The sequence below is a fragment of the Aspergillus caelatus genome (assembly GCF_009193585.1).
Source record: "Aspergillus caelatus strain CBS 763.97 unplaced genomic scaffold BDV27scaffold_481, whole genome shotgun sequence".
Taxonomy (NCBI): domain Eukaryota; kingdom Fungi; phylum Ascomycota; class Eurotiomycetes; order Eurotiales; family Aspergillaceae; genus Aspergillus; species Aspergillus caelatus.
In genome coordinates this window covers 1-11,214 of record NW_022475744.1, presented here as the reverse complement: position 1 = coordinate 11,214, position 11,214 = coordinate 1, and the positions used below count along the sequence as shown (strand labels likewise).

The 11,214-nt window shown below is 47.4% G+C and overlaps 5 protein-coding genes across 5 annotated transcripts; 4 read left to right on the top strand and 1 right to left on the bottom strand.

Annotated features, from left to right (window-relative positions):
* Positions 1 to 439: 439 nt before the first annotated feature.
* On the top strand, positions 440 to 1,526 carry BDV27DRAFT_139509 (uncharacterized protein). The gene is made up of 2 exons (XM_032069471.1): positions 440 to 583; positions 900 to 1,526. Exons 1-2 carry the CDS (start codon positions 504 to 506, stop codon positions 1,291 to 1,293), a joined length of 474 nt encoding a protein of 157 aa, XP_031920420.1. The 5' UTR covers positions 440 to 503; the 3' UTR covers positions 1,294 to 1,526.
* Positions 1,527 to 2,767: 1,241 nt separating this feature from the next.
* BDV27DRAFT_170666 (serine/threonine-protein kinase) lies at positions 2,768 to 6,758 on the top strand (the record flags this gene model as incomplete). Its single annotated transcript, XM_032075372.1, has 5 exons — positions 2,768 to 3,360; positions 3,409 to 4,143; positions 4,232 to 6,111; positions 6,166 to 6,459; positions 6,517 to 6,758. 5 exons carry the CDS (start codon positions 2,768 to 2,770, stop codon positions 6,756 to 6,758), a joined length of 3,744 nt encoding a protein of 1,247 aa, XP_031920419.1.
* A 286-nt stretch (positions 6,759 to 7,044) lies between these two features.
* BDV27DRAFT_139507 (uncharacterized protein) lies at positions 7,045 to 7,355 on the top strand. The gene has a single exon (XM_032069470.1). The coding sequence runs from the start codon at positions 7,117 to 7,119 to the stop codon at positions 7,348 to 7,350; it is 234 nt and encodes a 77-aa protein (XP_031920418.1). The 5' UTR covers positions 7,045 to 7,116; the 3' UTR covers positions 7,351 to 7,355.
* Positions 7,356 to 7,771: 416 nt separating this feature from the next.
* BDV27DRAFT_88803 (uncharacterized protein) lies at positions 7,772 to 8,585 on the top strand. The gene has a single exon (XM_032077879.1). The coding sequence runs from the start codon at positions 7,923 to 7,925 to the stop codon at positions 8,409 to 8,411; it is 489 nt and encodes a 162-aa protein (XP_031920417.1). The 5' UTR covers positions 7,772 to 7,922; the 3' UTR covers positions 8,412 to 8,585.
* BDV27DRAFT_170664 (Zn(II)2Cys6 transcription factor domain-containing protein) lies at positions 8,525 to 10,605 on the bottom strand (the record flags this gene model as incomplete). The annotated part of the gene is made up of 4 exons (XM_032075371.1): positions 8,525 to 9,548; positions 9,615 to 9,932; positions 10,022 to 10,285; positions 10,480 to 10,605. 4 exons carry the CDS (start codon positions 10,603 to 10,605, stop codon positions 9,153 to 9,155), a joined length of 1,104 nt encoding a protein of 367 aa, XP_031920416.1. The 3' UTR covers positions 8,525 to 9,152.
* Between the last annotated feature and the right edge of the window lie 609 nt (positions 10,606 to 11,214).

Below are 11,214 nucleotides of genomic sequence, written 5' to 3'. Positions count from 1 at the left end.
GAAGCCAACAAAAGGTTTTACCTGTATATTCTGTATATAAATGAAGAAAGGATGTATTGGTGCATAAAAGTCAAAATGTACGTGCTGTTGCTTTGGAAGCTCTTACAGATGAAGCCTACTATGATGTCATATGACAAAGATAACTCCACAAATAGAATAGCTCTCTATGTACTGGGTACTTGCCTTATACCTCGTCTGTGAACCTGATCTACCTGGTAACCACTGCGGTGGTTTCGGATTGTAGTAGGGTGGTTCTGATGTCGACTACGCTTTAAATCCCGAACTCTATGTATCGGCCGAAAGGTGTCAAAGTGCAACCCCATAGCTTTAATTGAACGTACCTAAGATAAGACTAAAAGATAACTTGCATAAGGCTGACACGTGACAAGGCTTATATACATGTCCCACATCACTTACTAACGTCTTACTGTGGCTTAATCTGATATGCGCATACACTGGTGAGAAAGGATTTATACGCTGTTGAGGTCGTGCGTTGGATCAATATGGCTGACATCAATCCACCATTTACCGAGGAGTCGGCAAGAAAAAAGGTCAAAGCAGCACAGAATCTGTGGAATACCCAGTAAGTATACTCTACTTTGAGCTCGAATAGCAACCATCCCTCTAGCCCTTCGTGCTTGGCCTTAAATGTAGGGATTTTTCATAGCATTTTATCCCATGCTGCTGGCACGAGAGACTATAGTTATCCCCCCATGCCATGGTTTTGGTGTTTCATCCCTTGCTCGCAGTTATGCGACCACCTCGTGGCTAAAATCATCTGTCCCCACTTCATTTGCATCGCTCTTTCCCCTTCATACTCTCTTTCAAGTTTCAGTCGCATTGGTATAGTTTACTATGTCGAAAAACTTGTTGTACTCTACTTACAATATGTGAACTAGAGATCCAGTACGTGTCGCTCAAGCCTATACACCAGATTGCGTTTGGCGCAATCGTACTTCATTCTTTTCCGGAACGGATAACATTATCTCTTTCTTAACTGCGAAATGGAATCGTGAAGCAAATTACAGGCTTCGAAAGGAGTTGTTTTCCTTCTCTGACGACCGTATTGCGGTGCAATTCTGGTATGAATACCAAGATGTTCAAGATGGGATGCGCTGGAAGCGCTGCTATGGCCTCGAGGACTGGACATTTGACCGAGAAACGGGGAAGACGAGGAAAAGGATGATGAGTGGTAATGACCTGGTTTTGGGGCCTGATGGGAACGGGGAAGGGAGGTGGTTTGTCGATGGTGTTGACGTTGAAGATGTCGTGATTAGTGAGGAACATTGGTGACGAGCTTATTCGACCACACCGATTCTTATTGCACGATTCGACTTAACTGTTGCGCAATTTTACAAAGTGACATGCCAAGTCAATTATGACACCGGCCTCCCATAGTCTCCGACTGTTTGGCATATTGATTTATACTGCCAAGTTCTGACTCATCCCTTTAGATTGAAGCTAGCTCACCTATCATTTAGGTGCATCTTCCCTGATCGCCAAGAAGAACCCAGCGTAGCTTTAATCGATCTCTGGGTATTTATCTGCAGGTGACGAGCATGCCTGGAATGTCTCGTTCGCGGTATCAGGATACTAGTCCTTTTAGCTGAATGTCCTTCCTTCATCCCTTGATTCAGAGCCCCCCCCCCCTTTCCCAAACCTAATGCTGATTTTTTGCCATCAAGGATGTTGTTGTGTAAAACAAGAAAAGGATAGAAGGAGGAATAAAAAGAAAGGGACAGATGCTGAGGTCTATGCAAGATAATGCTTTTACTGCCGAGAATCTGCAGCGCTTCTGAAAAGCCCAAAGGGAGGAATGTAGACCGACTGGAACAAAGCCAGCCACTGTGTAGCCTCTCAGTGTCGGCCAATGTACCTTATGACTGAGGACACGAGGATATCCCTGGTGGAGGCTTCTGTATGCTACTGGGAGCAAGGGGTGCGGTAGCTGTCCAAGTACTACCGCTGTTCACCTTTTCAAGTCCATCATGGTCCGGTATTGCAACTGAATCGTGCTCGAGTACATCTGAAACGTCTAGAGTTAAATATTGAACAATATAGACTTTTGTATGATGATAGAATTCGGGTCGAGCATGTTACGCTCTAAAATTTGGAATTAGGGAGGGTTAATGTTGTACATTCCAGAGGGTGATATCGACTGATACCGGGGAGACCTGAGGAATCCAAAGGAAACAAAGACTTCAACGCTCATTCCACGTACCGAAATTGACCTCAACATGGTATGCTCTAATTCAACTAGTGTGCCGTGTCTGCTATGGGTGGGGATTGAGTATGCTCCCTGGAACATTTGCACTTGGGATCACTCTGGCGCGTTGAAGATTGTGTGTTATCCTTCTCTGGTACTCTCCGAATCGTGAAGACAACAACAGCCCAAAGGCATACTGCCGTCGACCCGTGTCGCAATATACACCACGCTCCTTATTTGTGCACTCGCTGATACATATCTGTTTTACGGCTTTGAGATGAACTAAACTAAAGCGACTGAAAAGCATAACTCGCAAACTCGCTCTTCTGCTTTGTTAAACGGGAGTTCTTGGAAGGAACAGGTATATTTATTGCTTGTCACTTCTTACATCGCTTTCTGAAAGTCGCGTCGATTAAGGGTAAGCCGAAGACGCCTATGTATAGTCGGAAATCTGACTTGGAGTCACTCTCTAACGATGTACAGTCTTATCGAAGATAATTTGCACATGTGGCCTGACTGTGGCTTTATCCACCTGTCGTGTTAGCCTGTGGTTACATGGCAATGGAACAAAAGGCTGTCCCTCTTAGTTCGGAGTCCGTACGTGCGCCGCTTGTCGATGTTAGCAACAGAGTCAATAATTGTCCCAGCCCAAGTTTGATACAAGGGGAAGAATCAATGGGAGATCCTCATTATTTGAGCTCGCCACAACCGATGTCTATTGTGACTAGTCCACCTGAGCAAAAAAGTTATGTAGATAACAACTGTCTTTCGCCTACGGCGAACCCGAAAACTTCATCTAAGCGAAACTCAACCCTGTCAGCGAACTCAGTTATTTCAAACCAGGGAAAGCGGAAAACCCATATCGGACCATGGCAACTTGGGAAGAATCTTGGGGAAGGAACAACAGGTCGGGTGCGGCTAGCGAAGCATAAGTATACTGGACAAACTGCTGCAATTAAGATAGTGTCGAAGACATCTGCAGCGATGACCCAGAGTGTCAGTATTGCAGCAATGGACCGGAATAGAGGACTTCGAGGTAAATCGGGGACCAGACAAATGCCATCTGGAATCGAGCGGGAGGTCGTCATCATGAAACTTATTGAGCATCCAAACGTCGTCCGTTTGTACGATGTGTGGGAGAATAGAGGTGAAATGTAGGTGTGCCTTCAGACTTCCATCATAGCAGCACTGACATCCGACAGATATCTTGTACTCGAATACGTTGAGGGCGGGGAGTTGTTCCACTACATAACAAAACATGGACCACTTCAGGAATTCGAAGCAGTCAAGTTATTCCGACAGATACTTGCTGGCCTTGGATACTGCCATCGCTTCGGTATCTGCCACCGAGATTTGAAGCCGGAAAATATTCTTTTGGATTCGCAGGGCAACGTGAAACTTGCTGACTTTGGAATGGCGGCCCTTCAACCGGCGGGTTATTGGCTTAAAACATCATGCGGAAGTCCGCATTATGCTGCCCCGGAAATTATTAGAGGTGAAGACTACCGCGGCGATAAGGCTGATCTATGGAGCTGTGGTATTATCCTATTTGCTCTGCTGACCAGTTATTTGCCATTTGACGACCATGACGACATCAGAAACACATTAAAACTGGTGAAAACAGCCAAGGTCGAGATCCCACCAGATGTGAGTCCCGAAGCGGCGGATCTCATTCACAAGATCCTTCAGAAAAAGCCAGAAAAACGAATTGATATGGCGGATGTTTGGAAGCATCCTCTCTTGAGGAGATATGAATGCTTGGACCCAGTAATGTCTAATCCTTACATAGGTCCTGCACCTTCGTGGTCTGTGCAGGAGTGTGGACCGCGCATTAGCAGGCATGAACTTGAGTCGGAAACTGATATATTAAGAAACCTTCAAACATTATGGCACGACGTGAAAAGGGAGATTTTGATTGAAAGGCTATTGGATCCAGAGTAAGTTCGGTTCGCTACGATATAGCTCCACTCTACTGCTTGATCGGTGCATGTAGGAGAATTTTAATATTGACAACCCCTACAATAGACCGACACTTGAGAGAATGTTTTACAATGCTCTAGTCAGGTTCAGAGATGAGAATTTGGAGAACTGGCCAGGTCAGTCTCTTGAGTACTCAGCCAGTGACTATCACCACATGTCTAGGGATTCAAGTGGGACGTTCAGCCCACGGGATAATGGCCGCTCAAGAGGATCTCGACGACGTGGCCAAGTCCCCATGGGTAAAGCCGCTCAATTAAGACGCAGTGCTTTTCAAGAGCCAAAATCCTGCGCAACCGTCGGCAGCTATGACCCCTTCCGTTCACCATGTCATGTTGTGTCCGGAAAAGAAGCATATACCCATATTACAATCCATAGGGACGTTCCGGAAAATGCAGGCAAAAGGGAAGAATCAGATGCAATTGCAGAGGCAAGCGTCATATCTGAAGAAGACTTTGGGGATCAAACCCCATGCCCTCCGAGCTCTCCTTTTGCTATTATACAGAACAAGAAAAAGCCGAGCTCTCTGAAGTCTTTCCACTCAAGAACCTCACATATTGGCAACCGACGACAACTTAACGGTGTGACGGCGCCTCGTTCTGCAAGCTACAAGCGAAATGTTTGTTTCCGCCACGTGCGAAACCGTTCGCAAGGTTCGACAACTGCAACGAAAACGAAGGGAGCCCCTGTAAATGTCCCAGATAAAGAGATGAGCGAGAACAGCCTGGTGTCCATAGACGCTGGCCCCTTTGCTGATCGGGAAAGTAGCCCACTATTGCCTGCCCAACCAGCTGTGGTCCGAAGGCCCGGTGTTGCCCTGAGGACGTGCGCACCCCAGAAGAAGGTGCGCGAGTCAGATTTCATTTGGAAGGATGATGCACGCCAGGTCTCGCATGAGCTTAGCCAAATCTGCGAGGAGGCCTTTAATCGCGCCTCATTATCAACAGGCTGCACAACAACAAGTACATGCATGAGCGCAGAGACCCCCGCAACGTCCGTGTCAATGGCTAGTCCTGAAGCATCACATAGTCGTATCGCTACTAGCAATTCAAAAGCTCCGGTGACACCTTCACGTTGTGGAGAGTCCCCAAGGTCTTTTACGGCTGCTGAATTGACTGAAACGCGGCGCAAACTCATTGACCATTCCACTCGGGATGGCACCGAGGGCGTTCCTGGATACCTTGTAGCTGTGATCAAGCATCTTGACCGTCTAATCGAGAAGGACAAGGAGCGGCAGCGTGAGCGGCTTTATACTCCTGAAGATGCTAATGAACCGGCTGCACAACCTAGTGTATCATCCCAGGATGCCGGTGGCCTGCCAAAAATATCAGAAGAACTCCACAACCGACAAAGCAATGGTGAAAAACAATACAAGCCTTATCGACCTGGTCTAACAACGAGCACTGGCACCAACACAGGTCGCCTTAGTCGGAATGGCATAGGAACCATCCGAATGGTCCCTCAAAGTTCTGTACCTTCCTTAGAAACTATCCAACCTCTGACAATCCGCAAGAAAAGCGAAGATCCCTCCCCTAATGATGATCACGAGGCATTTGCGGACGGCTCCAACGAGGACAATCTTGCACCATGCAGATATTCTTCCATGAACTCCTTCCATTCCCACCGTCCTTGTGAGCTTGATCCTATCGCAGAAATCCCGCCAAAGTCAGAGAAGCGCAACGCAGCGCGATATCCCGACAACAAGAAGTGGTCGTGGTTACCTATCAAGTACCAACCACCCATAGAATCTGCATGCAAGAATCTGAAACCGCTACACCCAGTCGACAGAACTGTCACTGTGCATGAGGTAAACCCCTCGACAGACAGTTCAACTGATCAGTCGGAGACACCAACAGGAAAGAGCAAAGGAGGCTTCTTCAGGAAGTTCATGAAGGGGAAAGCAAGTAATCGCAAGCACCCTACAATAGGTCAGTACCATTAAACCAATACCACACGAACCTCGTCTGACAAACCTGTACCAGACTCCCATACCACAGAAACAACTCCCATACTCAACAAGTCCACAGAACATACTCGCTTGGTAAACGCCGACAAACCCCTCCCCAAAAGACCAGGTACCTCACGCAAGCCTGTAAATTGGTTTGCACGCATGTTCTATTTCACCCCTGCCACCAAGGCCGTCGCCCTCAACACCTCAAAACTGAAAGGCAGAAAAGAAGTGCACAAGATCCTCCGGGAATGGAAGCCCTTCGGAGTGAATGTCCATTACGACAAAGCCGACGGCATAATCCACGGAAAAGTCTCCAGTTCCAACTGTAAGTCAAGAACATCATACCTATGCACACTATTCCAGTATCCTAACTATTATCCAGTGGGTCGCATCCGCCCTGTTGCATTTTCCGCTGAGTTCTACACTGTCCTCGAAGACGGCCGACGAGGCAACCTCAGCCTGGTACGATTCAAACAAGAACGAGGCGCAGCCTCATCCTTCAACCAGGTCATCGACACCCTCAAATTTTACATGAAGCAACGCGGGCTGCTAGTCGAAGACCCAGTTCGTGCGCAGCAGATGATGAAGGTACTTGATAAATACCAGGATCTTCAAGGTGAATGAAATGAGCCGAGTCACTAGCTTGCAACCTTCTATCTTCCTATGAAATCTGTTTACTTCCATACCCCCAACATCTTCTACCAACAAGAAAGGTACAGAAGAACGAAATATTTGTTCTAATAATACCCTATTCACATTTTCCATCTTATACACCCGAAGTCGGCATCGGTTTTGTTTGCATTCGTGATATCATCTTTTGATCTGAATTTTGAATTACTCGATGGAGTCCGGTCTCTCTTTCTCTATCCCGATGTGTCTGTTTCTGTATCATCCATTTTCTCTCTTTTACGTACCGGTATTGCACTTGTCTGTTCACTCCAACTCATCGAAAACCCATTCGTTATACTCTCAACCATCTCCTATGTCATACACCACATTCGTTCAACACCGGTCTCAACCTAAAACCCAGAATGCATCTCGTTCATGTCTCATTTGCAATTTCTCGACAAATATCCCTCCTTCATTCTCATGCAGTCTTGCCCCTTCAGACACAAAGCAAACACCTCATCTGTCCTGTCCCGAGGTCCACCAGTTCCAGGATACCTACCATTCGTTTATCTTCCATACTTGGCTTACAGGAAGCGCCTTGCAATAGGTTAGATAGGAAATAACTTAGATAGGAATAAATCAATTGATATCTTCGTGATTCCTGTCTCCAAGGGAAATTAATGGAATGGTATGGGTGTCATTGGATTGCAGAAGACAGGTATTCGCATAGAATGATCATACTGTAAGCAATCTAGATCCCTGGGTCAAGTGGTGGAAGATGTACAAACGCTACTCTAATGGCATAAAGATACTATTAACTTGTATAGGTACTTACTTTGTACTAGAATTCGAGAAAGAAAGACTCATAAGACCATAGCATTCGAAGGAAAAGTATGCACAATGCAATATAAAAACCAAAATCAACAAGCATTGGAATCTGCGAGTCATAAAAAGATAAAAACAAAAATTGATCAGACAGCCTCCCAAGTAACACAAAACAGGTTATGACGGCAAATAGAAAGACGGGGGAAAAACAATAGAAAAAGATGACCTCCTTTTTCGCAATGGCAAATACCTTGATCACAAATAACAAGCAAATCGCAAACAAGCCGCGAAAATGGCACAAATCATGAAAATACAACAGAGAGCCACCCGAAATGTATAGGAACACTAAGAAAGATGAAACAACTGCCGCTAGAAAAAAGAATCGAAAATGGTCCATCAAAAGAAAAGACGAGAGAGGTAAAAGCAGCAAAATCCCACACCATGATTGGTTCCGTGATAGTCGACGCTGAGAGGTATCCATGTCCAATGCATACAACACTCATTCTCTTTATCCTGCCTGAGCCATACTCGCCGATTTGGGTTACTTTTCCAGATCTGTTCGCATACACAGGGATAATAAACTTTCTAGGATGTACCAGAAAATTCGGTGCGCAGATTATGCATTATCGGAGATTGCCTGTCAAACCGGACCCAACAACGCGATGGATGACATCTCAAGTACCGACTCGGTCAAACAGAGCAATCCGGAAATGGGGGCTAAAATGTTTGCAACGGCGTAAAGTAACCCAAAAATGCAGCGATATGGAAGACTGGATGTCCGAGAGAAAACACAACGGAGATAACGACAGAAAGAAAATTCCATTAGTGGGTTGCCCCAGATAGTTTATAAAGCCGTGATGTTGTATTTCGCAAAGGGAAATTTAGGTGATAAATAAAAGAATTGCGAGTTATCGACTGTCAAGTGTGAGGCCTGCCCGATTGAATCCGCAAAACTGACAATCCGCACTACCTCATTGGCAGTCATTGATGACCGACAACTCCCTATACAGATCGTGCAGCTCATAACACTCTTGCATCTCGTTTCCATGGCTTCGTAGCAGTCGAAAAAATGTTGTTATTTGTTGTTTTTTCTTTTTTTTTTTTTCTCCTCAAATATTCCATCCACTGGAGGTATCGTTACCACTTCCTTCTTGCGAACGACACGTTTTCAGCCTTCATCATCGCCGTAGCTTCAAGTCGAACATCCACCCGGGTATTTGCCATAATCTTCTGTCGTCGCCGTATGTTGCCTTATCCTGTCATCGGTACGGGAGGAAACAGGAGTACGTTTCGTTCTCGCATTTGTCATGATACCTCTCTTGCTTTGATCTTGATGTTTTCCCATCTTTCCTTCCCCATAGCAAACGGCACAGTTGTACCTTCCAAAATCAAGGAATGTTTGCATGTGAGGTGTGGAGGACCGTGTGGCCAGCACACACAACCTTCCGCGTCAACCACCAACGAAATTGAATTCGGTATCTGCAGCTCCATCCCCATTTATTCGCACCAATTTTCACTCATCTACCCCAGCTCCCACCCAGACCATCACCGCATTGCAAGTGTCGACAATGTGTCATGGTGGGCTTACTGATTCAGGCCCCGCCGGTTTAGGGCATTCAGCATATCACTATCAGTGCTGGAACGACCCTGGCTGTCTCCTGGATTCAACATATCACGAACATTCAGGCCACCACGAGATGAGCCACCAGGAGTTGAAGTGGGTGGGGGAGTCATCGCGCTTTGACCAGGGTGCATAGGAGGATAGGGTGAATTGTGGGGAGACGAAGAGTGGCGATTATCGTAAGGGTACGCCGACTGCGGAGAAGGACGTCGATCATGCTGAGCTGGGGGTGGATAGTATGGACTTGAGGCAGAATGCGCTTGATATCCTGGAGCAGATGTTGCCGGCGTTACGGGTGCCAGATTGGTTGGATCCGGATAATCGAATCCAGAACCAGAGCCACGACGGCCAATAGGTCTCTGTTCACAAAGGGACCGGTGAGTAAGGGTGCCTTTTACGACGGAGAGGGATGAATTGGAACTTACAGGATCTTGAGACACGGATGAGAGGGATGGAGGTGCACTGCCATAGGGATACATTCCCTGTGGCGGAGGGAGTGTGGCATCCGGTGGAGCTTGAGGTTGTTGTTGAGGTGGTAAAGGCTGACCATGAGCGCCGTAAAGCATTACCGGGGCACCACCACGTGGTTGGTTCTGTGCGTTTCTCAGGTGTGGGTAGGCAGCATGTGCAGGAACAAAAGCTTGCGCCTGGGAGGAAACCGGCGTGAACATGCACTCTTGGTTGAAGCGGATACAGTTACTGCACCGCCCATCCTGAGAACTTTCGAATCCCGAGCACCTAATCTATTTACCGTTAAAACCACCGTCAGCTCACAACTGTCTACTCAAAAACCGGACAATATAGCTCAAAGCCCAACACTATAGAAGCATACCTTCCGTCTCCGGCAGTAACGACAAGCGATAGCTGTCCGCTGTCGTGGAGCGGCAGCTTGGTAAACCACTTGGGGCGGAGGTGCTTGAGCATAAACATCTGGGGGGCGATAAGCACCAGGGGGCGGTGGAAGGCGGTAGGGGTCTTGCGGGCCCTGAACATGCGGATGAATGGCAGCCATGTTGGGCGGCGGCGGATACTGTGACTGCGGCGGCGGAGGATATTGGTGGTCCGCACTTGGTGGAGGGTACGAAGCTGGAGGATACTGGATGCGACCACTGTGTCAGTGACCGCAGACTCAATTGTGGAAGGCAAGAATCGATGGAAATGGACGAAAAGATGAGGCTCCTAGAGACAGCGAGGAAGGAAGGGGAAGTTGATGTATCACAACAAAGAGAAAACGGGGGAACCCGTCGGCGCAAAAAAAAGGTCAGTGTGGTATAAAAGAGTGAAACATACAGGGTATTGTGAAGCCGGCGGATAATGAGCGGAAGGGTTATCCTCAGGTTGACTAGTGTTCCACTGAGGAGGTGGATACTGTCCCTGTCGATTAGGGTCGCTGAAATCGTGGGGGTTGCTGGACATTTGTAGTCGAGAGAGCGCGAAAGGCTGCTTAAGAAACGGAACGAGACGGGGGTGGGAAAAGGAAAAACAAATGCAGGATGATGTGAGAGTCGAGTCACGTCCCGCGGGTTGTTTGGTCGAAGCTGTTGGCTGAGCAGGGATAGTTGTCCGTATGTATGGGTGTATGTATGGGGTTATTTGTATGTATGTATGTAAAGGAACGGAACGGACGATCGTATGTAAGTATGTATCGGTGTATGTATGTATGTAAGTACGGTACGTATGTACGCTGTACGCAGGCCAAGTGTGTGCGTGTGGTGTGCGTGTGGTGTGCGTGTGGTGTGCGGTGGTGCGTGAGAAAAAGTGCAAGTTAAGGCGACCAGGATTGGAGAGATGCGGAGTCCAAGCCGGTCAGAAAAGCAGTCCAAATCAAAACAGTTCCAGCTCCCGTCGGGTGATTTGCAAGGCTAGCATAGCCTCGTGGTCACGCTGGAACCAGACGGGGAAGTAATAAGGAAAGATGAGGGCCTAATCCACAGAGGGAAGAGGAAGCCGAAGAGGAAACGCGGGATAAGAGCGAAGAACAGGGGGTGGGAGGCGAGAGGCGGTGGAGAGCCACCAGGCAAAAGA